The sequence below is a fragment of the Dipodomys spectabilis genome, unplaced genomic scaffold, assembly GCF_019054845.1.
Source record: "Dipodomys spectabilis isolate Male_0828 unplaced genomic scaffold, ASM1905484v1 ptg000138l, whole genome shotgun sequence".
Classification (NCBI taxonomy): Eukaryota; Metazoa; Chordata; class Mammalia; order Rodentia; family Heteromyidae; genus Dipodomys; species Dipodomys spectabilis.
Genome location: NW_024870815.1, coordinates 6465961 through 6493248, shown reverse-complemented (window position 1 = coordinate 6493248; position 27288 = coordinate 6465961). Strand labels below are relative to the sequence as shown.

The 27288-nt window shown below is 36.5% G+C and overlaps 1 protein-coding gene and 1 pseudogene across 2 annotated transcripts in view; both read right to left on the bottom strand.

Moving 5' to 3' along the window:
- Positions 1-5140: 5140 nt before the first annotated feature.
- LOC122116946 lies at positions 5141-5631 on the bottom strand (annotated as a pseudogene).
- Positions 5632-10626: 4995 nt separating this feature from the next.
- The window catches only part of Wdr70 (WD repeat domain 70), a 220470-nt gene continuing 203808 nt past the window's right edge, over positions 10627-27288 (bottom strand). For both annotated transcript variants that reach the window (XM_042690611.1, XM_042690612.1), the window contains one exon: positions 10627-10831. In XM_042690611.1, coding sequence (XP_042546545.1) covers positions 10744-10831 — 88 coding nt within the window. In that variant the 3' untranslated portion in view covers positions 10627-10743. The remainder of the gene's footprint in view (positions 10832-27288) is intronic.

Sequence of the window (27288 nt, the reverse complement as noted above, 5' to 3'; positions counted from 1 at the left end):
CTGGGGTTAATGGATGGGACTACCATAGTAAAATATCATATACTGTATGATTTGAATGACTGGAAGTCTGAAATCAAGGTGTTAGATTTTTTTTTTTTTGGTCGGCTGTGGGGCTTGAACTCTGGGCCTGGGCGCTGTCCTTCAGCTCTTCAGCTCAAGGCGAGCGCTCTACCACTTGAGCTACAGCGCCACTTCCGGTTTTCTGATGGTTTATTGGAGATAGGAGTCTCACGGTCTCTCCTGCCCGGGCTGGCTTTGAACCGCGATCCTCAGATCTCAGCCTCCTGAGTAGCTAGGATTACAGGCGTGAGCCACCAGCGCCCGGCAAGGTATTAGATTTTTTTCTGGGGTACCTTTTTCTTGGATTACAGCCAGCTCGTCACATTCTTATTATGTTCTCACTTAGCCATTTTATGTGCATGCCTATTTCTGTGTCTCTTCTTCCATTCAAATTTTCTCTTTTTGTAAGAATATCAGTCACAGTGGATTAGGACTCCATTGCAGTCTCATTTTAACTTACCTCTTTAAAAGCCAGTGTCAGAAGCTTTCTATCACTATAATGAAATAACTGAAACAGTCAGTGAAAAGGGTTATTTGGACGCACAGTTTTAGCAGTTTTATCCATGATTGTTCTCTTCATGTTTTGGGGTCTATAGTAAAACAATATATTATGGCAAGAGCATTGTGATAGAGCAAAACTACTCACTTCATGGCCAATTGTGATCCTTTTTTATAATGACCTCTTACTAACATCATCCTAGGAACCAAACCTATGACACCAAACCTTTGATTTGGGGGGCCCTTCAAGATCTAAAGTATAGCAAAGCCCTATTATTAAATACAATCACATTTTGAGGTACTGGGGTCAAAAACTTATTTTGAATTTGGGCAGTCTATATCAAGGTCACTGAGACTCAAGGAAGTGAAATAATTTGCCTAAGGTCACATAATACATGGCAGGGATATGATCTGTTTCATTTCCATAAATGATTAAAACAGATTGATCCAGGTGAATCAGAACTAATGAACATCCAGGCAAAGCTTTGATCATGATTTGAGTGCTATCATTAGCTAGTACTGTGTCCTGACACCAGTGGCCAGTGTTTCTCATCTGTAAAATCATGGGCTCAGGATATAAATCTTTAATATTCTTTTCAGATATAACAATCTCTAATTAAAGCTTTGCTCTTTCTCTTATTCTGGAGGCCTTCTTATGCCTTCTCTGGTCTTCATGACACAAGAATAGTCATAACTATTACTTAAGGGATATTAGGTCTTTAACCTCCTTAGCCTTTCAATTACAACACTGTTCTGCTAGGTAAATGCAATGTTTGACAAGTGACTGCTTTGCCACAGCAGTTTATGATGCAATTCCCAAGGCACATCAAGGCAAAGGTGAGGGTCTATTTGTCAGACATTTCCAGAGATAAAAGCAAGAACATTTGCTTGTTGTGCTATTCTGTCTTCTTATTTATACATTTGCGATCCTGAGTAAAGCTGACTTCACATAAATTAAAAGAATAAGGCTGATTGTTGTTGACTGTTTATAATGACCAAAATCTTGGAAGAGTCAAGGAATTCCACTCACAGCCAGTTTAGGACATCACATCTGGCCCTAAAGCACATTCATGTTGTCAGACATAGGAGAAAGTTGCTATGAGTGACCCTTTTATAGTTCAGCCAGCCTGGGATCTGGACAGAAGAAAGAATATGACCACTGAGACAGATCAACAAGAGAAAGGCTAAGGGTATGGCTACCCTCTACCTTACAGGAGGAATATGACTATTGGTGAGCATTGAGATCAGGAAAGGCTTACAATCTTGGCACTGGTGGCTCATAATCTTAGGAGACTGAGATCAGAGGATAAGGAAAAATCCATGAGACTTGTCTCCAATTAAAACACTGAAAAGCTGGAAATGGAGCTGTGGCTCAAATGGTACAGTGATAGCTTTGACGTGTTTAGTTAAGGGACAATGTCTAGGCTCTGAGTTCAAGCAGCAGGACTCACTCACACTCACACACACACACACACACAAAGTAGGCTTACAAACCTCTGAGGTAAAGAAATAGACCTATAACATATTCTTGTTTGTTAAATGAGGGGTGGTAAAGAGCAATACTAAAGAGAATAAAATGGGAACATACTCCACAGAAAGCTTATAGGCCTACAACATATTCTGTAAGATTATTTCAGACCAAATAAATACACTATTAAGGACATTTTTAACAAACAATATGAATCAGAAGCTCTGAAATGCCTTTGTACTCCCACCAGAGTCCTGAAAAGGTACATTATAAGAATATTTGGCTCACAATAAAAAAAAGAAATAATTACAAAGCTATCTTTAGGATAGCCATAATTGGATTATATAGCTTTATTTGGAGGTTATTTAAAATAATAAACTTATATAGTCTCTTCTCTTAAAAAAAAAGAATATTTGGGAAGGATTTTCTTGTTTTCAAAGTGCTTTTACACAGATCCAGACTCCCCTACATTTGCTGAGTCTCTGACAGATTGCATAACTTGTCCAATCTCGAGTCTGAACCCAGGTCTCCTGCTTCCAAAGTTTTCTTTATACTCTGTTCTCAAAGGGGAAAACAGCTTTTTATTTTTTAAAAAAAATGAAATTAGGGGAAGAAAAAGTTTCTGTGCTGTGAAAACAAACATGCTGCTGGCCATTTGTCATGGTTGACTTGCTATTTTTCATAAACAAGAGGCAGCAGAGTCAAAGGGAAAACCATACAGCCCCACATGAAATGAATACAATATTTTCTAACGCTGGGAAGAAACAAGGGCAAAAACAAAAGAAAAGCAAAAAGCAATATCAAAATAGATTATGAGATATACAGAAGACAACTTCTCCATTATTCAAAACTTGGAAAAGTTTCAGATATCACAGCCAACACCATGAGGGACCATGGGATTGAACATGACCAACAGTGAGGACCATAGAAGCTAGATCAGAGTCCCAGTTGGTTCTATGAGAAGTTGAATCAACCAGACCAAAGCCTCACTCAAAACAGTATCAGCCAAATTCTGGATAACTTCCACATTGGAGGGCAACCTCCCAAACACAGAGACAAATTCACCCTGTTCGTAGAACATCCTCTCTGCTACTACAATGACCATTGATTATAGAGTAGATTAGACTTGTTTTCACATATATTTACTAAGATACTATTATCTATATAATATTTCAATTTGTGATTCTTTCATCATCATCATCACCATAAAACACTTCTGGGAAGAATGCCAGCCTTGGGCAAAAAAGCTAAGCAAGACTGAGGACCTGAGTTCAAACCCCAGTACTGGCTCAAAAAAAAAAAAAAAAAGAAACCCACTGTAGAAGCTGGAGAGTGGCTACTATTGCCCCCATTGTTACAGATGAAGGAACTATGCGACTTCCCTTAATTACAAAATTACTACATAGCAAAGAAGGAACATGAATCCCAAACTTCTAACTTCGTATTTTATACTGCTTCTATGATACCAGCCATAGGAATCAAGAAACTTTGATTAAGCCGGGCACTGGTGGCTCACGCCTGTAATCCTAGCTACTCAGGAGGCTGAGATCTGAGGATTGGAGTTCAAAGCCAGCCTGGGTAGGAAAGACCGTGAGACTCCTATCTCCAATAAACCACCAGAAAACCGGAAGTGGCGCTATAGCTCAAGTGGTAGAGGGCTCGCCTTGAGCTGAAGAACTGAGGGACAGCGCCCAGGCCCAGAGTTCAAGGCCCGCAACCGACAAAAAAGAAAAAAGAAAAAAAGAAACTTTGATTAATGAAGTAAATTCAAATCCATCATAAGTTTCTTCTTTGCCATAGGTGGTAAGCCTCAGAGATTCAAAAACTGGAACTAGACATGTGGACATGACAACTCTGTGGGACCCTATACAAGGAGGGAGTCAGTTGTCCATACTTCAAAGTGAATTATAAGCAGCAAAATTATCATTGGTTTTCAGCTATGTACATCTTAGAATAAAACAGGTTGTGATGCAGATTTACCCAAAGGCTCACAATCCTATAGGATACATTGGATTGGAAAGGCAAGTTGGCTGAGGATATAAAAGGAAGACAATATCTCTGTTTTCTCAGAAGAACTGAAGAAATTACAATTATTTTCTTTATCTATCATCTCTGGGCCAATCCAAGTAGTTCATGATAGTCATCCCACATCCTGAAGAATAAAATCTGTTCATCAAGAAAAGTCACACTGTTGTAAGTCAAATTCTTACTGAGTCACTCTCAGATGACGGTGGGTAGGAGCTCACTCTGGAAACTGGTAACTAGATACTCAAAATGTGAGATGTGTTAGCTGAATTAAAAAATGTATTGCCTGTTTCTGCAATAAATTACCTCAAAAATTTGCAGATTAAAACAATCATAACTCAAGTCTATACTGGGCGACAAAGGAGAATTCTAAGCTTGGATGTTGGACATATAGATTCTTATTGTGATTTTAGTGGGTTTTTTTTCCGAGTTCTTTCCTGAGTTATCCTTCCCTTCTTAAAATGTGATGACATATAGCTTTGAGAAGCCCTATCTGGGTCCAAGTGTTTCTCTAATCTTGCTGTTAAGTGTATTCCTTTTCTACTGCTTCCTTTAGAAATTACCATAAACGGAGGGGCTTAAAACAACAGAATGTCTCTCAGTTTATTCTTTTAGAGCCCAAAATCAAGGTGTTGGCAGGGCCATGCTCCCTCCAATGGTTCTAGCAAAGAATCCTGAGCCTTTTCCTAGCTTCTAGCGGTGGTTGGTAATTCCCCAAGATCTTTGACTTGTAATTACCTCACTCCTGTTTCTGCTTTCTTCTCCACATAGTCTTTTCCGCTTCGTATAGCTTTTTATGTCTCTGTAAATTCAAATGGTCTTCATATAAGGACACCTATTGAGTTCATATAAGGATATCTATTGGGTTTCAGGTCTACCTAAATCTAGAATGATCTCACCTTAATTTATCTGGTATCTGCAAAGGCCCTATTTTCAGATAAAGTCACATTCTAAGTTCTGGATAGACATGGATTTCAACCCACATTGCCTGGAACTATCTTTTGTCCTCTCCATTTGGGCATCTGACAAAACAACATTCAAGTTTAAAATGATTCTGTCTAGTAAAGATGGAGCATTCTTTTTTTTTTAGGTTCCCAAGTTTTATTCAAGAACTCATACAAAATATTCCAGAAAAATGAATTTTAATCCTCGTCTTCCTCCTCTTCTTCATCCTGGTTAATCTGGAAGTAACGTAATTCATAACTCTCTTTGCTGTTAGCAACTATGCATAACCAATCATGTAGATTATTCTTCCTCAAATATTTTTGGTGAGATATTTCAAATGCCTTTTGGAGAAAGGCACCTTAGAGGTTACAGTGATCTTGTTCTTGCTTCTCTCGATGGTGACCACTCACTCCTCCACCAAGATTTCCAGCATTCCCGTTCACCCTGATTTTCTCTTGGAGAAACTGCTCAAAATTGGCAGCATCCATGATTCCATCCCCTGCCGGGGTGGGGGCAGGGGGAGAAAGGGGGTGCAGTCCAGGATGAACTTCAGAACCTGCTTTTTTTTTGCCCCCCTTCACCACAAGCTTTTTCACAGGCACTATGGCAGCAGTGGAGGCAGGAAGGCGGAGCATTCTTTCTGATCCTCCATAATTCCATTTTTGGTAACAAACTAAAAGAATTCTACCATACATGAAGAAACATTCGGCATACAGTTATTCAATGCAGCATTACATATAAAAGATGAAAATAATCTTTATTTCCAATAATAGGGAAATACTTAAGCACAGTTAATATACATAATGGACAACTTACTAAATTGCTAATAAAATTACATAAGGCTTAGAATATTGGAAAATATGTGTGCTTCTTTAACAAGTAAAACTACTATATCAATGACAAGTATTATTTTATGTTTTGAAAAGAAAATGCATCCCAAAGATGCACATCAAAGAAAACTACCCTAACATTACTCAGCATTGTATATTAATGGCTGAATTTTACAAAATCATTTAGTTATATATTTCTGTATCACAAAACAACCCTACAACTTAGTAGCTTTAAGTGACAATAAATGATTTAATCTACCAATCAGGCAGGATCTGTAGAGGCTGGTTGGCTAATGTCTGCTTCATGTGATAATATCCAATGTGATTCCACTGGTATTGAAGGACCTGCTTTCCCAGAGGTTGGCTGTGTCAGTGGAGCTTGGCTGGGGTTGTTGGCTTGAGTACCTTTCTTCCTTTCCAGGTGAGAATCCCTATGTGGCTCTTGGTCAGCCACAGAGTATGGCAACCTACTTTCAGGAAAAACAGTCCCAAGAAAAGAAGTTCAAATCACTTAAGGCCTAAGCCTAGTTAATTACACAGGATCACTTCTGTCATGTTCTACTGGTCAAAAACAAAAACCCAAAGCCAACTTAGGGCTATGTTTAAATGTATCATTGTAAGTCAACATTTTTCTTTTTCTTTCTTTCTTTTTGTATTTTATTTTATTTTGATACAGGGTCTCATTGTATAATTCAGACTGACCTTGAATTCACTATGTAGTCTGAGCTGACCTGGAACTCATGACCTCCTGACTTACCCTCTCATGGACTGGTATCACAAGCATGTGCCACCATGCCTAGCCAATTGTTTTTTAATGAGTAGTATCATAAGTGAGGGTACATAAAGTACTTTTAAAAATATTAAGATCCCTAGTATATATTTTCTGATAATTCAGAAAACTACTTAGAATAGCTGTTTTTCTTTTCATCTTCAGATCCTCTTCTTTAGCTTCATGCTTCTAGATACAAATAAATCCCCCATCTTCAGGCAGAACTCTGGTCTTTCAGTTTCTAGGTAAGAGTATAGACCAAATCATCACAATGGTTTATTGTAGATCCCACTGCAGGAAGTAGTGAGTAAATGAGGCATACTATCTCTACAGGGTACAGGGATACTGTCCTAGGCTGTTCAGAGCTCTGTAAATAGACATCTAGTTTCTTTTTTTTTTTTTGTCAGTCATGGGGTTTGAACTCTGGGCCTGGGCGCTGTCCTTCAGCTCTTTAGCTCAAGGCTAGCGTTCTACCACTTGAGCCACAGTGCCACTTCCAGTTTTCTGGTGGTTAATTGGAGATAAGAGTCTCATGGACTTTCCTGCCCATGCTGGCTTTGAACCACGATCCTCAGATATCAGCCTCCTGAATAGGTAGGATAACAGGCATGAGTCACCAGGACCTGGCTTTGATCCAAATCTCATAACGCATGTTCTTAGATAACATAAAGGAGTACTCACTGTTGGATGTTGCCTTTGTGTGATTATAGAGCCAAATTTTTGTTTTCAAAAGGCCTAAAGGTTAATAGTCATCTAAAGAATAACTATTAAGGTCTGGCTACAAAGCAATATAGTTGACTGCCTAGAATTTAATAGGCTAGTATATTAGAGATTTTAGTACAGCTTAGTTTAGATAGAGACATCTCAGTGTTCCATAGCCTGTACAGTATCAAGTCTAATAGGATGTTCAGTACCTTACAGCTTGTGCCATCCCAGGACACAAACAGTTCTGCTCCTTTCTTGAGCCTCCACACAATTACCTGTGAATGGATCCCAACAGAGCAAAGCAACCTGGATCTAGGCTTCTTTCCATCTGAGGAAGCACTTCTCGCATGTCATTTTCTTGACATCTCTTCCTTATCCTTCCCTGTTGATTTCCTTTCTGGAAAGATTTAATGAGCATTTTTTGAATTTCTTTCTCAGTTAGGGTCTAGGAAAACAAATGGAACTACATCACTGCTATTTCTCACTTATTAAAAAGAATCATTGACTATTACTGAACCCAATGTAATCTACGATAATCTACATTCTATTAGGGAAATATATACAGTACACATGCCAGGCTCACAGCCACAGATGGGTATATACTCACAATGTAATGTAAAAGGAGGCCACAATGGAGAGAAATTAATCAATTGTGACAGCAGAAAGAAGCAGACTTCTCCATACCTGAGTAGATCATGGAAGGCTGTTCATGGAAGTGAAATTGATTCCCATCTCCAAAAAAAAAATGGGAATTTTCCAGGCAGACAAGGGGCAGGAAGGGAGAACATGTTCATAACACCCAGATGCCAAAAAACAGGGAACCTCTGGGTCAAATACGATTAGATTTCAGGAGCATGTGCCAAAATACCAGGAGTTAAAGCAAGAAAGACAGGGAGAAATTGAATTCTGTATTTTTTTTTTTTTACTGAAAAAAAAAAAAAAAAAGGACCGGAACTCATGACATAGAACCATTGGAAGGCTCTAGGCAGAAAAATGAAATCCTAGACTTTTAGTTTTAGAAGTCTAACAATAATGGCTCCACAAAATATAACAAAATGCTTAAATAAGGATACAGGTTGTAACAGTGAGTTGTACAAGACATTATGTTGAAACCAAATTTTACAATTTCGGGGGTGGGGGAGGAGTTGGGGAGGTAGGGGACAAGAGTTGGTAGGGGAAAAATGAAGGAGGTAACAATGCTTGATAGGAAATATACTCATTACCTTACTCATGTAACTGTAACCCTCTGTACAGTATTTTTACAATAAAAATATATATGGAAAAAAGACAGATTAGATAATGAAACAAAAAAATGGTAACAGTAAGTTGGAAAGGAGGCTCCTGAATGGTTCTGATGAAGGCCCAAAAGAGTGTCTAAGTTCTAATAAAGGAGGGAGGAAAAAGAAGGGAAAACCACAAGATTCAAAAGAGTATAGTGAATAATTAAAAATGTGATGGAAGCAGAGGGGGAGAGGTGAGAGAGAAATCATTATGATGGCTTCCAGGTTCTCCCCCCCACCCATTTTTTTTTTTTTTGAGCAACTAGAAACACAGTTGACAAATATAGGGGATACAAGATTGTATGTGGTGTAACTGTGACCCTCTGTATAGTAGCTTTACAATAAAAAATTAAAAAAAAAAAAAAGATTGTATGGGGACAGACAATGAGGCTGGAGAGGTAGAATTATAGTGTTAGAACTTAAGGGATGGGCAACTGGTTACGTCCACCCTAGTGACAGTACTACAATCCTGATATTAAGGTCCTCCCCTCATCAAATTCAAATTTGAATGCTTATATGTATTTTTGCCATTTTCTTGTGGATCATTCCAGTGATATCATTCCAGTTTTGAAAAGGCCAGATGTACTGTAGGTAACAGTGAGAAAACTGTCTTCATGCTAAATTTGGTTTTCTCTGCCCTTTTATCATAACGGATTCTACCAAGACTACTATGACAGTTTTTATTCCTCCCTTCAGCCCTCCACTGAAACTTTTGGCTATATAAGACAAATACTTCCATATGGTGAAATGCTTATGTCAAGATAGGGTAAAATGTGGGAGGCTTTCAGTAAATTTTATTCCTCAAGCAATAAATTTATTAATTCTAAGCAGCTGGAATGAACAATTGGTCTGTAATTGATTTTGAATGAATTGTGTTTCAACAGGAGTAGGAAATTTGGGGCAATTTGCTACTTAGTGATGTGTAGACATCGTAAGATGTCTTTATACAGCTTGCCTTGGCTGCAACCTTACACAAGTTGTTTGGCACTTGAACCTCTTTAGCCTCCTCTGTAAAATGAGTTTTGCAATTTTATCTATTTATGAGGTGTTTTGAGAATTAAATCAACTAATTCAAACTGGCATTAAAAGATTTTCGGGAGCATATGGGAAGGTAAAGCTTGTAGAACAAATGGCTCTCTGACATACATTTTGGATTATCATTCACTTTTATAATTACCTAATTCAGTAGAACAAATAAGAACAGGATAGAGAAAAAGATAAGTATTGAAAATCTGAATTGTGTTAGAGGAGTACCAATTAATCTCATGACTATGTGAGATCAGCTCACATTTTATTCTATTGACTATTACTTTGTACAAAAAATGGCCAACTCTTGTTTTAGTTTTCTACAGTGATTGTGAATGTCTTCTATGTATGTAGCCCTTACATTTACAAAGTACCTCTCAGGTGAATACTTACTTAGAAAATCCAGCAAATATGAATTATTTTAAAATAACATAGCATATACTTACTGCATAGCAGGCACTCTAAAAAGTGCTTTACAAAGAGCATCTAATTTAATCCTCTAGCAATCCAATGTAGTAGGTAGTAATATCATGAGGGCAGAACAGAGAAGTTTAATAACTCTCCCAAGCTGACCCTGACGGTAGGACAGAGCCTGGACTTGAATCCACAATTCTGACTAACTCCTAATGCTGCTGCTGTTGAAAGATAATCAGATGCATACTCTCTATTCTTAGTATAGAAATGCTTTTAGTTTGAACTCAGCTGTAATTATTTACAGTCATTTAAACACTGTTGTGACATTATACAGAAATAGTCAACTTTTTGATCTCTATTCCTATGATATGTTCCTAGAATTGCTCAAGACAGATGTACATTTCAATGTACATTTTCCCTGCTAAGATCATGAGAATCTGTACAGGATCAGTAATTGTCAAATAGTCTCCAAGTAACTATTTTGGAAAAGGCTAAGAATCTGTTTCTTGTTTACTTATAACATAGTTTATAATTGTAAGTAAGAAAATGCAAGCACAATCATCGTGTATGATAGCTACCAATCTTTGGAATGAGAAGAACAAACACTATTCATAAAAGTTTTTTATTTCATAAGCAAAAACAATAACAACAACAAAAGAAAACAAAATAATGATCCTGTCCCATCTCCTCCCCCTCATGAAAACAGCTCTCAAAAAAGATCCTTCAAATTTTACGTTTTTTCCATTCTGGTTCATTCTTTGCTTCCTCATCATCAGATTCAACTTGGGCAAACATGGTTTTGGGCTGAGTCCTAAACAAAAGTTGAAAGAGTAAAACGTAAGTGTTTATCATATTAGGCTTTGCATCTTTCATCAATGACAGCAAAGCTTGAAATTATTTCTAAGTTATTAAAAACAAATTGTTAACCTTCTAGCAAAGAAAAGGATAATGATATTTAATTATATTCAGGAAAAGAATCAAACTTCCATTTGAAGGTAAATCCTTTCTTTAAGTAAAACAACAAATTCAAGTTTCAAGGAACAAATTAAAAAATGAATGAAATTTCAGACATTGTAACCAGGACAAATTATATAAAGGACAAATCATAGTCACCAAGCAAGAATCTATTTTATTTGTAGTTTTCTTAGTTATCGTAGATTTAAGTAGCCCAAAAACATATGATTGTGGTGCATACAAATGATAGAATTTGCATAGTTTTCTTAACTAATAATATTATTTTATTTGAGCCAGTAACAAAATTAAAAACAAAGAAAATGAACAATTTTGACTTTCAAACTCAGATTAATGCCCTGAATTGCCAAGCACATTTGGGGACATTATTGAACATGGCATTGATATTGCCATACACTATTATTGCTAAAATATTGCTTAGTGCATCAATCTTTGTATGAGGACTTACTATACTTGGTATGCACACCAGATTCAATGATATGCATTTTATACCATTCAGATAGAAAACAATTCCAAGAACGTCAAAAGGTTCCTTTTTGTGAAGCTACTGGTGATTTCCTTCTTAACAAAATTCTATCATATTATAAAGATATATTTAAGCATAATAGCTAAAGGTTATATGCCATGGATTACATCTTTATCTAGAGTTCAATTTTTAATATTATGGTTAATTCCAGAATGGCAAAAATGATGATGATACAACAATAATTCCATTTATTTGGCAAATGAAAGAAGGGTTAAAACTTTATCTCTGTTTCTTTTTGTATCCTGGGGAGGAAGAATGAAGCATCTACAACTTACGCTGATGTTGCCTGACATGAGTCATGTTCTATAATTCTTTGGGCATAAGTCGTCACAATTCCTGTCTGTCCAGTTACCTCATACAACTACCTAGAGCCCAAGCGGTCCCCAAATATAATCCAGTTGGTAAAACTTGTCTCTTCAAGACACTGTTATGACATAGATGAACAGGTCATAGCCTTAACATTTCAAAAAGCAGTTGGAGATTTTCATAGGCCCTGAGTTGTTGAATTACTTTTAGAAAGCAGGGCCACAACAAAGTAAGTGGTGCTTGTTATGTAAGATGCTGATCACGTAACTATAGACACATCTATATAAGAACAGATTTGGCTTTTAAACATCCTCTGAAGTGTGTGTGTTTGGGGGGGGGTGAGGGGTGATAGAAATGATGTTCTAAGAATATGTGACTGTTTCATAAGACATAAGCTCACTAGAGTTAAATGCATAATGAGAGTTAAATATTGAGAAATTACAATGCTTTCATATATAGGTATATATGCCTGAGTGGCAGATGATAGGAAGAAAATCTTAGGATTAGAAAGAGAGTATTTCATTTCATTTAAGGTGTTATTTTAAATATTCTACCTATTTCTAAAAGTATTTGTAGCAGGTTGGTGGCTAACATGAGAAAGCACAGAATCAATGGAACTACTTTGCCACCAATGTGAAGGGTAACTAGTACAGAGAGGCACAAGGCAATGTTTCAGTGGGATGGCAATGCTCCATATTCTTGATTAAAGAGGTGATTACATAGGTGTATGCATTTGTTAAAACCCGAAATATGTGCATTTTATACTTCAAAAAATGTAAATTGTGCCTTAATATTTGGGTATGACATCAAAAGCACAAATAACAACAAAAAGATAAATTTGAGAATATAAAAAATTTAAATTTCTATGCATCAAAAGATACAATCAACAGAGTGAAAAAGCCATTTATGGAATAGGAAAAAATGTTTACAAATCACAGGTCTAATATAGTCCTAATATCTATAAAGAACTACAAGATCAATTTTGCTAAATTACCCCATGAAGAAATGGGCAAAGGACCTGAATAGACATTTCTCCAAAAATAAGTACATAAAAAGACTCCCAACATCATTAATCATTAAGAAAATGCAGAACTAAACTGTCAGATATTGACAAATGAAGGGGCAGAAATGACAGCCATGCAGTTAATAATATTCAATGCTTTATCCTATAAAAAACTAGGAAAACTGAAGGGTGGAGTTGAAGGAATGAGTAAGAATGATGAGAGAGGTGATTATCAGTTTTGATGCACTGTACTTAAAATCTGATATGTTGTATGGTAACCCCTTTGTACAACTAATTAAAACAATTCAATATGATTTAAAAATAAAGCTGTGGGAAAAAAACTTCCTATCCTTCAACCCATTAGGACAGCTACAATCGAAAGAGTGGCCAGAATGTAGAGAAACTGTATCACTGCACATGCTTGACAGAAAGGTAAAATAAACTTCAGAATATTGGTACCTTGTACCAACATTGGTACCTTGTAATCCAGCAATTCTACTTCTAGGTACATACCCAAAAGAACTGTAAGTACAACACCCATGTTCCTAGCAGTTCTATTCATAACAGTCAAAGGATAGGATCAGCCTAAACGCTCACTGACAAATGGCTAAACAAAATGCAGTAAACACATAAATGGAATACTATTCATCCTGAAAAGGGCTAACACTCTAACATGCTGCAACGTAGTGAATTATTTTTCTGTTTTGAGGGGGATGGGAAGTAGTAGGGGTTAAACTCAGAGCCTTATTCTTGTTAAGAAGGAGCTGTACAATGGGAGCCACATACCCCAGCCCTTTTTTGGCTTTGTTTTTTTTGTTTGTTTCTTTCTTTCTTTCATGTTTATGACTGGAATTGCCTGGAATAAGATCCTCTTATTTACACTTCTCCCATTGCTAGGATGATATGCACATACTACCAAGCCCAGCTTTTATTGGTTGAAATGGTGTCTCATGAACTTCTTGCTTCGTCTGGCCTTAAATATGATCCTCCTGATCTCTACCTCTCAAAGAGCTTGGATTACAAGGCAAGAGTCACCATGCCTGGCTGCAATACAATGACATTGTACTGAGTGAAATAAGTCACAAAAAGAAAAACACTATACAATTAGGTTCACAGAGTAGTATCCAGATTCACAGAGATAGAATATAGAATGGTGGTTGCCCATGTCTGGGTAGAGAGGGGTAAGAGTTAGTTAATGGAAGTACAAAGGAATGAATCCTCTTTGTGAACCCAAAAGATGTACTTTTCAAACAATGGCCTTTGTTTTTGTATCCAATCCATCACAGACAAATACTATATTTCTAGAAAAATTTAATAAAGCAACTACAAATAAATTATTTTATTAAACAGATTCATCAAACTGTTATAAAATTTCCTAAGTGCTTACTTTGCCTTCCTATATTTGCCTCATCAGCACTTGTTGGTGGACCACAGTGGACAGTATTTAAAAAGAAGCCCATTCCTTCTCCAGATTGAAAAAAAGAATACCGGAGCACTATCTGAAATAAGGTGTAGATAAGACACTTGTCTTTTGAATCTAAAGATATGATTAGCGTCTCAACTGTGGGAAAATAGTTATCTACCAGGAGAAGATGATCAGGTATGAAGTTACACTACTGAAGACTTGGTAAAGGATTTTGCTCTCAGGACTGTCAGAGTGAAGCATGAGGAGGTGATAAAATGTATGGCCTAGAGAAAAAATTTCTTTCATTGCAATTCATCCTGCCCTCTAAACCAATATTCTTAGAGCATAGTTAAGAATCTTCAACACAGCTATATGTTATTTGCTGAATAAACAGTAAATTTTTTAGTTGTTTTTTTGTTTGTTCTTCTTTTTGTCGGTTGTGGGGTTTGAACTCTGGGCTTAGGCTCTGTCCCTGTGCTCTTCAGCTCAAGGAGAGTGCTCTACCGCTTGAGCCACAGTGCCACTTCCTTAAACAGTAAATTTTTTAAAAAAGATTTTTCAGGCCGGGCGCTGGTGGCTCACGCCTGTAATCCTAGCTACTCAGGAGGCTGAGATCTGAGGATCGCGGTTCAAAGCCAGCCCGAGCAGGAGAGACTGTGAGACTCCTATCTCCAATAAACCACCAGAAAACCGGAAGTGGCGCTGTAGCTCAAGTGGTAGAGCGCTCGCCTTGAGCTGAAGAGCTGAGGGACAGCGCCCAGGCCCAGAGTTCAAGCCCCACGACTGACAAAAAAAAAAAAAAAAAAGATTTTTCAACCTTATATAGCATTTTGAACACTAATGTCACTGTTTTATAGAAGCATAGTAGCTTACAGCCTCAAAGTTTGTTACTTTTCTTTCTTTTCAGCAATTTTTATCTTTTATTTCCAGCAGTCGGTGTTTTGAAAATACTTGGAAATTTATGCTGGAGAAATTCATGACTACATGAGCATTCCAAATGGGTTTCTTTAGTCACCACTTTACCAAGACAATGTGGTACAGCTATGATTAGGCAATCTCTAGCAAGGTTAAGAATAGAGTTAGGAGGTTTTTTCTCTTGGGAATGGCTTAATTTGCCTATGCATAGAAAATTATTACTATAATAACAAATCAACCATGTCAAGCATAAACAAAATATACATGCAAAAAGAAAAAATATTAGTAAATTTGAAAATTGCAAAGTTTTTCTACAAATTCTTACTTTTAAAGCCAAAAAGAAACAAAATACCAACAACTTGTAAATGAATTAAATCTGTGTTCCCTCCTAAGTTGATTAAATGAATTTTGCACACTGATCTTAATATAGATTCTATTGGGCGCTTGTACAAGAAAGTAGAACAAACCAAACAAAAATCTTATACAAGGACTTACTAGAAGGAAATAGAGATAAGACATCACATTCAGCCACACATATAATCACTATGCATGCCCTTCAACCCCATGAACAGTCAATAAAGCATCTCATTTTATTAAAGTCGGTTCTAGCCACACTCCTTCTTTTAGTGGTTTATGGTACACACTCATTTTTATAAGTGTTAATCTAAAGCTTGAACTTACAAAGAGTTGATATAGAACTTTCATTTTCTAGTTGGATTAACTTAAACATTTCTTATTTGACTATGTATGTCAACTTGTTTATCATCAAGAAGAGTAGATTTGATTTCAACATACTCATTGCTGCCAACTTATTAAATAAACTAACCAGAGGAGGCCAAGACACACACACACACACACACACACACACACACACACACACACACACACACACACACACACACACACACACACACACACACACACACACACATTACAAGAAGCTGATTCCCAAAGTTAACTGTACAAAGTAGGCCTTTTCCAGCAACTGTGTGCTACAGACAAAATTATAGGAATCCAAAAGAAACTAAATCCTACCTTCAGTATTTCCACTCAGAGGAAGTTTGTGTCAAGTCTGAGTAAAGATTTCCTCAGCAATCTTCTAAAAGGGCATTTTTGGGTTCATTGTTTAATGAGAGACTAAGTGCTGCAGGACTGGCTTTTCTCTTTTGGCCGAGCCCTCGCCTATGCGTTCTACACTGATCTAGTACTCAAGTAAGAGTCATCAAAATGTTTTGAGCTACAATGGAAACTCCACAGTCACATTCTTTTATATCTTGAGTGTTCTATTGCTATGATTCATGCAAGAAGCATAAAGCAAGACCCTGGACTATTGAATAAGTATGAGGGGAAATCACTTATATTATTTAATCATCAGTATGTGAGTATAAACCACAGGTCTTTTTTTTTTTTTTTTTTGGCTCAGATCCCACTGTTTATTATGAAGGAAAACCTCAAAGCCAAAGTCAATTATGGCAACGACTTGGCAATCAGACACACTTGTTAACCTTTAGAATGAACATGGCCTAGATGAACTCTGACCCAGTCACCACAATTGTAGAATTATTAAGATTAAAGGCTTGACCAAAAGATTTTATTTGAAATTATTCCTTTTTTTTAGTGAAAAGTTAATCAAAGATGTTTTGCTTTTAATATTAGAGTCACATAAGATGAGAAGCAACAAGATGTTTCTAGATAAATTATTTTCTTCAGGCAATGAATATACAACATTTAAAAAAAGTAAGCACACCTTAGACTCATAAATGGAGTGTGCTAAGTAATAACAGTGTGAGAGCTCAGAGTCTGGGTGAGACAAACAAATGGACATATGAAACCTGTGAAAATTGTGGGAGCAAAATAAAAAGGAAATAAAGGAAAGGAAAACCAGAAAGAATCTTAGAAGATCACTGTGAGCTACCTTATTATCAGTGAGCCAATAAATTTCAATGATAAAATCTTTCAAGAACATAGAACCTAGAAATAAGCCAGGATTCATCAAAGTCTTCTCATTTATAAAACCTATATGTACCACAATTTCTAAGTAAGTATTTATGAAAGCTAGACACTGGCTTTCACAGTCTCAACCTGTTACTTCATGTATAAGGAAAAGAGACTTAGTGAAGTTAAGAGACCTCACCAAGCCATGACAGACTAGAACCAAACTCAGGACTTGTGACTCTCAGTCTAATGTTCCTCCCTGATAAGCCATGTAAGCTCACAAAATCATCTTTTTCACTTCACTGTTACTCAATTTTTCTAATAACTACTACTAGTTACATTGCAATAAGCAAAAACTAGACTACCCAGAAGCCCAATTTTGAAGAGAGACTGCCTGAATTTAAATCCTAATTCTGCTACTTACTATTTATAAGTAATTTATTGGTCAATTATAAGCTTCAGTTTCCTTATATATAAACTGAAGACAATAAAACTTACTCATAGAGCTATTGTGAAGATTACATAAATAATATATATGAAGTTTTTCAACAAGCCTGCCATAGCAAAAGTACAATAAAGGTGTCATTATTATTATGAAGCTTGTTTTAATTTGAAGCATTCTTCACGTCATATAATCTATTCATTTTTCAAAAGTTATATGGGTGATAGAATTGGTAAAAAAAATTTCATATGTTAACTACAACATTGCAACTTGTTATTTTTTAAGTACTGAAGTAAATTCTTCTGTTATGGAAATAATTTACTGTGAATCTCTATAATTGAAATCGCCTAGTCTGTGTAAATTTTCTTACAGAGAAATCATTTGTGGTTTATTTTAAATAATGACTTTTCTATTATTACCAAATGTGAGTGTGCAAAATAATCACTTGGGGGTGTTTCTTAAAATGCTGATTCCCAGCCAAATCCCACAGAGTTGGTCTGGAGTGGAGCCTAAAAATCTACATTTTTTAATCCTCTCCCCTAAATAGCAACAACTCTGAGAAACACTGGCCTCTACACAAGAATATGGTGGACAGTAACAATCACCTAAATGTCACAAAGGGGGAGAAAAAGGTTATTTTTCTTTCTGAGGGTTTATGCCTCTTCTTGACATAAATAATATATAAATCTTTACTTGCTCACAAAATAACTTTAGATGCTGCCTATGAATGTAACCTGATTTTTATTGATTGATGAGAATGATACTTTAATATATATACAACCATACATACATCCACATATCCTGTATCGTATAAGACATGCACACTAGAAATTAAATTGACTGAATCAGCAATAATGGTAGCTTTATTTGGCAAGAAAAGTGGCCATAGTTGACAGAGCTGTCAGCCTGGCAGGCTGCTGGCTGGGTCCCAGGCTCCCACACACATCTATCCCTGTCTGATATGTAAGCTAATAGCATTCTAGATCTACATCCTGCCCACTACCCAGCCAGCAACTTTCCCCTCCCCAGAAGCATCTTTTAACAAGAATCTGTAACCAAATCTGCCTATGTGTGGCTGAACAAGACACCTCTATGATCTGCTGTGTTTGAAACTTGCATGGTGATTACTTTGCCAGTATCAGGACTGAAACTTGAATATTCAACTGACATATGTAAAGTGTTCAAAAGCTCTTCATGATTATCACAGGTGATCATAAATGAGTATACATCATAGATAGGTAGGTAGATTTATGGAATGTCTAATTGTGCTTTTCTAAGTTAAAGCAAGATATAGCAAATAAATCTTCATTTCATCACTGACAGAAGTCAATTGCAGTGAAGAAAAACAACCAGACAGATACACATTCTCAATTACAGTGACCTTTACGAAAAGAGCCTTTTAAATATTAGCTTCCCTTCAAACACTTCACCACTGGCAGTAAACAGTATACTCCAGCAGGTGAACACAGGAGATATAGCCCTGCAACCTTGGCTAACAAACTGAACAACAAACACAGAGCCATGAATTTAGTTAGCATGTGATAAATGTAACATGAAAAATTGAGTGGTCCTGGTCTTTGCAGAGTGTTTCTCTGTGTGGGGTGCTGTGCTGTATGGGGTGTTCTTCCCAGGTGTCTCCATATTTTCTTCTTCACTTCACTATGAGCACTTTAGCAAAGATTCTATTCTGACTACTCTATCTAAAATATCCTAAGTTTTCCTTTTAGCACTATCATCAAATGTTTAAGGATTTGGGTATTTTCTTCCTCTGTCTTACTAGAACACAAGTTCCATAATAATGGTTATACACCTATCTCTAGAACAGTAGCTGACAATAGTAGTGCTCAGTAAATCTTTGGTGAATAAACATAACAAAAAGAGATGATTATTCCTTAATTCTTGTATGTATATTTTCAAAGTTACCTAATGTTTTATGAGGAAATATGATTAAACAGAATGAAACTGCTATTTGACTTTTCTTACAAAAATGTTAATTTCATAAGGCTTAATCTAATGGAATCCCTCCTACTTACAGTTAAAATGAGAAAAATGCACTCTCATCAACATAATTCACTATGGTTCTAGCCTAGTCAATGTAAATAAATATGAAAAAGGAATATTTGGTGTAAAACATGAACTACAGAAGGTAGACATTGTTGACATATAATTTTCTACCTGGAAGTCTCAAAAATTTGGGTAAGATAATTTAAATTAATAAGCAAATACAATAAATACATAGATATAAAACTAATACATATAAATATATATAGGCATCTACTTATATACATATATATAGGCACATGGTATTTCTATATCCAAAGGATATATAACAGCAAAAAAGTAAAAAAGGAGTAAGAATAAACTTAAAGGAAATATATTTCTAAAAACAACCTTAAAATACTATTTAAGAATATAGTGACAGATAAATATGAAGATATATCTTTTCCTTGGTTTGAAAGGATCACTATTACAAAATCCTATCTAAATTAATAGATACACAAAATTCAGTTCCACTATTAGCAATAATTGTTGGGTTTTATTTGGGGGTAGGGGGAGAATAATTTAAAATCAGATAATTTAAAATCATGGAAATCTGCAAGAATAGATAGGAGGGTCTTAATACGAATAATCATGAGTTTTCATTACAATAATGAAAACTGCTTCTGGTACTTGAATTACAAAACAAAGAGCCTGGAAACTGAAACAATTCATATGACAGTATATGTGTGTAAAATAAAGGCATTGTTTCAATTCAGTGAAGAAAATTACATTGACCAAAAGTCAAACAACTAGAAAAAAATTAAAGTGGAACTCTATTTTGGTAGAATAGATAAATATATCCAAATACAAGTCCCTAGAACCTGTGAACAAACACTATGGTATTTGGGGAAAGAATGTGTACATGTGGTTAAGATTTTACTAGGTTTTCTCAGGTAGGCCCTCAAGGTAATCACCAGCACACCTATAAGAGCCAATACAAGTGAGAATGCAATATGAGGGCTAGGCAAAAGACTAGACAACCACCAGAAGTTAAAAGCAGCATGGAATACATGTGCCCTTACAGACTCTGTAAGGAGTGTAGTCCTGCTAACAACTAGATTTCAGATTCTGGCCTGCAGAATAATGACAGAATTGGTTTCTATTTTTCAGGACACCAAGTTTGTAATAATGAATATACTTACTTCTACTTCACTCCTTTTACTAAAATAATTTCAGGTGAATAAAAAATTTAACTCTAAAAAATTAAACCATGAAACTATAAAATGGAAAGACAGGAAAATTAAAATATTAATCTTGGATGATAGGTCCTTTCTCACTAAAACAAAACCATAAACCTCCAAAAGGAAAAAAAAATTTAATCTGACTACATTAAAGTACTTTTCACATGGAACAAAATACCATAAACAAAGTAAAAATTTAAAAAGCTACTAGAAGAAATATTTACAATGCCTAACATACAAATATTAACCTTCTTTATTTAAACAAGTATTACCATCAGTATGAACTGGCAACAGGAAAAAGCCAAAAAGCAATAATTACAGGAAAAAAAAAAGATTTTAACATTTTAATGTTGCTTAAAATTATAAAATACAAGCAGGAACTAAAGAGTTAAATTTTCACCTGTCAGATTGGCAAAGATATAGTTACTACATTACCTTTGCAAGGCTGAGGGGAAAAGACACTGATTTACTGGGTAAGTTGGTAAAAATGTCTCAAGGAAAATTTGGTATTATCCAAATACATTTAAAATGCATATATCCTTTGACAGCAACTCTATTTCCAGTTTTATGTATCAGGACAAATACATATGTCCACATATGTTAATATCAGTGTTATTTATGAAAGCTAAAGATTGAAAGCAGTGTAACTGTCCTTCAAGAGGCTGCTGTTTTAGGAAAGTATACTATATCCACATAATGGAATATATAAGGAAAATAAATATATTTTAAAAATCTGACCTAATCTCCAGAAGTACTAAGAAGAAAAACCAAACAGTTCTTGTAAGAATTGTTATATATACCTGTGACTTTAAACTATTACATAGCTTTATGTACACATTCACACATTTAGACATGCATTCTCTTGGAGAATTTCAAGAACTTGCATCTCTAAGTAGTAAATGGGGTCAAGTGACAGGGAGGCTTTCTAATTTCCAGTCTATCCTCAGTATTTATGGACATTATTTTCCAGTATAAATGTATTACTTAAGAACTCAAATATATTTTTTAAGTTGAAATTGATACTTTGTCAAGGTAATTTCTTATCAGTTGTTAGAACAATAACCTGGAATTCCAAGGCTAGATTTCTGGTGTGTGTGGCAGCAATAAATTGCTGTCTGGCAGGTTCTAAAAGTTATGTTCTTAGTACTTGATTTTCTTCAGCTGTAAATTAGAATTCTGATGCTTGCTTAGAATATGCATTGCTATAGCCGGGCGCTGGTGGCTCACGCCTGTAATCCTAGCTACTCAGGAGGCTGAGATCTAAGGATCACGGTTCAAAGCCAGCCCAGGAGAGACTGTGAGACTCCTGTCTCCAATAAACCACCAGAAAACCGGAAGTGGTGCTGTAGCTGAGGTGCTGAAGCGCTCGCCTTGAGCTGAAGAGCTGAGGGACAGCGCCCAGGCCCAGAGTTCAAGCCCCACGACTGACAAAAAAAAAAAAAAAAAAAAAAGAATATGCATTGCTAATAGCTATCATTTATCAGCTCAATGTATTTATCAGCTCAATGTAATATCTCAATGATTTATTTTGTGTGTAAACACACACATTTGTAGTAGTTAGCCATCAACACGGTGCTCGCCACGCTTAACAAATTTTAAACTCTAATTCTGTTCTCTCTCCTTTCTTCAGCTAATCTTTAGCATATTTCTAAACAAGATTTCTCAAATATTAAAGACCTTCTACAAGAATAGACTATAACTGTTCCATTAAAAATAGAAGGCATAATCTACTAGTTTCTCTGATTGCCAGTAATGTGTTGACATACATTAGCTTATATGCACACAAATTCTATACAAATAAAGACTAAATCTATACTTGTTAGCTGGCCAGCCTTGATATGACCCTCTTAGCTATCAAAATATTGTCCAACTCCAGGCTCAAGATGTTCCATCTGTACTATTTGGTTAGCAATATACATTGTGAACAACCACCATCAGCTTTGCAATGTGAAGTATATGCTATTACAACATATTTAGCAGAGGACATAGTGCTTCTTTCAGAGCACTAAACTCCATTCAGCATTTTCATCTAGTGTGCTTTCACTCACAATTTCAGCTTCTATCTCTGAAGCTCTGGGGAGTTGGCAGGGCCTGGGAACATCTTTTCCCTCCTTATCTCTAGTTATTACTAATGACCATGAGATAGGGCAGTCTAGATACTCTAGTGGTTATGTTCCTGACTAGGGCACTCTAACCACAGTCTCCCAATTTATGTTGTAGGACTGCCAAATCAACTACCCACGGGACTTGGCTCAATACTGCACCCTTGCTTATTTCATCACATTCCTCCACTAGTTTTCTCTAGAAATATGTCTGAGAGAACCCCTTTATATGAAACATCTCAAGATCTGCTCCTAGGCTAACACAATGTGCTTTTCTTTTATGCAAAATAGTTCCTTAAAGATAAGTAGACAGGGGGTAAATACAAAAACAACATGTAACTTGAGTCATTTCATAAGGAATTTTTCCCAGCATGCTAATGTTTTGAAAAGTGACCAGAAATTGGGTGTGATAGCTCAGCCTATAATCCTATAATCCCAGCTACCTAAAAGAAAAAGATTGGAAGGGACAAGGTTTGAGACCACAACAGGCATTTTTACCTGTTATTATGACTATCTCAACAAAATAATCCAGGAGACACATGATTCTAGCTAGACAGGTGTAGACAGGAGGACTGTGGTTCAAAGTCAGTCCCAGAGAAACCTCTAAAATAATCAAAGAAAAAAAAAAGGTTAAGAAACTGGGGCATTGGTTCAAATGGAAAAAAGAGGGAAAGATAAAAATCACTATTGTATAAACAACAGACAATATATTTTACAGACAAATCCACTTGAGGACAAAATTAGGCATTGTAAGTTTGTATTTAAAAAATTCCACGGGGGGGGGGGGGCGGGGGGTGGGGGGCTGGGGTTTAGCCCAGCGGAAGGGTATCCGTCTGGTGCGCGCAAGGCCCTGGGTTCGGTCCTCAGGCCTGGAAAAACAAACAAACAAACAAAAAAACAAAGAATTCCACTGACTCCACTCTCAAATTACTCAAGCTGATTCAAAACTTTGGCAAAGTAGCAGGGTATAAAATTAACCCTCAAAAATCAAGGCTTTTCTGTGTGCCAACAATGAGAAAAGTGTGGCTGAAATCAGGAAAGCAACTCCATTCGTAATAGCCCAACAAAAAATAAAATACCTAGGAATTAACAACCAAAGAAGCAAAGGACTTCTATGATGAAAACTTTAAAAACCTGAAAAAAGGAAATAAAAACAGAACTTAGAAAGTGGCAAAACGTCCCATGCTCCTGGACTGGAAGGATAAAGATCGTGAAAATGGCAATACTTCCCAAGGCTATCTACAAATTCAACACGATACTTATCAATATTCCAACCTCATTCTTCAAGGAAATAGAAGAGGCAATCCAAAAATTCATATGGGCTGGGCACCGGTGGCTCACGCCTGTAATTCTAGCTACTGAGGAGGCTGAGATCTGAGGATGGCAGTTCAAAGCCAGCCTGGGCAGGAAAGTCAGTGAGACTCTCATCTCCAATAAACCACTCAAAAACCGGAAATGGCACTGTGGCTTAAGCAGTAGAGCGCTTGCCTTGAGCTGAAGAGCGCAGGGACAGCTCCCAAGCCCAGAGTTCAAGCCCCACAACCGGAAAAAAAAAAAATTCATATGGAACAATAAAAGGTCCCGAACACCAAAAACGATCCTCAACAGAAAGAACAGTGCTGGAGGAATATCAATAACAAATTTCAAACTCTACTACAAAGCTATAGTAATCAAAAGAGCTTGCTACTGGCACAAGAACAGACCTCAGGACCAATGGAATAGAATTGAAAGCCCAGAAATGAACCTACAGACATATAGCCATCTAATCTAATCCATAAAGGAGCTAAAAAAATAGAATGGAAGAAAGACAGCCTTTTCAGTAAATGGTGCTGGCAAAAGTGGTTAATCACTTGTAGAAAACTAAAGCTAGATCCTTATGTGTCACCCTGAACCAGAATCAACTCCAAATGGATCAAAGACCTCGGAGTCAAAGCAGACACACTGGAAACATTACAGGAAGGAATAGGAGAAACTCTAGGGGTCCTTGGCACAGGCCCAAATTTTCTTAATAGAGACCCAGAAACACAACAAATCAAAGAAAGGTTGGACAAATGGGATTGCATGAAATTGCAGAGCTTCTGCATGGCAAAGGACATAGCTAGCAAGATCAATAGAAAGCCCACGGATTGGGAGAAGATCTTCACTAGCCATACAACAGACAAGGGTCTCATAGCTAAAATATACCTGGAACTCAAAAAATTAAATCCTCCAACAAAAAATCCTCAGAGAAACAACAGCCCAATAAATAAGTGGGCTAAAGACTTAAAAAGAAACTTCTCTGAAGAGGAAAGAAGGATGGCCAATAGACACATGAGAAATGCTCAACCTCCCCAGCCATAAAAAAATGCAAATCAAAACAACACTGAGATACCACCTCACCCCAGTTAGAATGGCTAAAATCAAGAACTCTAATAACAGATGCTGGAGGGGATGTGGACAGAAGGGAACCTTACTGCATTGTTGGTGGGAGTGTAAACTTGTTCAACCACTTTGGAAAGCAGTGTGGAGATTCCTCAAAAGACTCCACATAGAGCTCCCCTATGACCCAGCAATCCCACTTTTGGGCATTTACCCAAATGTTTACAAACAAGACCACACTAAAGCTACCAGCACAACTATGTTTATTGCAGCATTATTTACCATAGCTAAGATATGGAACTAACCCAGATGCCCCTCACTAGATGAATGGATCAAGAAAATGTGGTATATATACACAATAGAATTCTATGCCTCCATCAGAAAGAATGACATTGCCCCATTTGTTAGGAAATGGAAAGCCTTGGAAAAAATTATATTAAGTGAAGTAAGCCAGGCCCAAAGAAACATAGGTCCCATGGTTTCCCTTATTTGCAATTACTAGTATATGTCTGAGTCAAGCAGAAAAAGTCAGATAATGTGATGTTAGGAAAATGAACCCTTAGATATGTATTTTAATGTTTTTTTCTTTCATGCATGTGTTTCTAACGCATTTATAAGATTATTTCTTTGTTGCTTTGTATGTCCCTCCCCCACAGTATAACCCCTGCTTTCACTGTATTTGATGTTGATATAATTTGTGGAGAGGAAGGGAAAAAATAAATTGTTTAAATAGGGATACAGTGGACCCATTGGAACAATGAGATGTACAAGTTGTTATGTTGAAAAACAAACTTCACAACTTTGGCCGGGGGGGGGGGGGGGGGGGGGGGGGAGAAGGGGGAGAGATGGGAAGGGGAAACAAAGGAAGAGGCAGCAATGCTTGATAAGAAATGTACACATTATCTTGCCCATGTAATTGTAACCCCTCAGTACAGTATTTTCACAATAAAAAAAAAATTGAGGAGAAACTGGATTTTTATCATCTAAAAATAGAATCCCAAGAAATTTGTCAATTCAAGACTCAATCTACCAATTCTCCAACTTTTTTTTTAAATTGTGAAAATATCATATAGAGGGGTTACAATTACATGGGCAAGATAATGAGTACATTTCTTATCAAGCATTATTCCCTCCTCCTTTGTTTCCCCTTCCCATCTCCCACTCGCCCCCCTCTCCAACTTTATAGTGGCAGGTATCACTTTATTCAAATGAACAAGATGAACATCAGTTTAATATCAGGAACTTCCTGATATAACCCTGGAAGAATTTTACATCACTCATCTGTTATGTTTGCCAGAGGCACAGCTTAGGAGAAAATACAAGACAAACTCCTACTAAATATCTACAAAGCAAGTGACCACTACTCATTAAGACAACAACAACAGCAACAACAAAATGACAAACTGTTATAACTGAAGGAAATCATAGGGAAATAACACGTAAACTAGAACAAAAAATATATTAATTACAAAAACTAATGAGGACCAAGTGAAGTATATAGCTGAGTTAACAACACTGTACCAGTTTTAAACCTATTATTTCAACCATCAAGTGTACTGTATTTATGTAAGGTTTTAACACAAGGAGAAATTAGAGGAAGAATACATATGAACTCTACACTCCATAGGTTTTTTTGGGAAAGTACTGAGGTTGGAACTGAAGGTTTTAAGTTCGCTCGAGGTAAGGCTCTAGCCTCTGGTTGTTTTTGAAAGTCTTGCTTTTTAGCCATGCTGGTCTACACCATGATTTTCCGATTTACACTTCAGTCTGTAGCTAGGATAACGGGTTGTTAGCCTAGGTAACAGGTTGTTACCACACCCAGATTTTTTTTTTTCTGTTGAGCCAGTCTAAACTTTTATGCCAGAGCTGTCCTAAAATTATGATCCTTCTGATCTTAGCCTCTTATGTAGCTGGGATAATAGGTGTGAGCCACTGAGTCTAGCTATTGGTTGAGATGGTGGTCTCATGAACTTTTTGCTCTGGCCAGCCTAGAACTATGATCCTCCAGATCTTAATCTCCCCAGTAAGTAGAATCATTGGCATGAGCTACCAGTGCCTAGTCTCTGTATTTGTTTTTAATTTT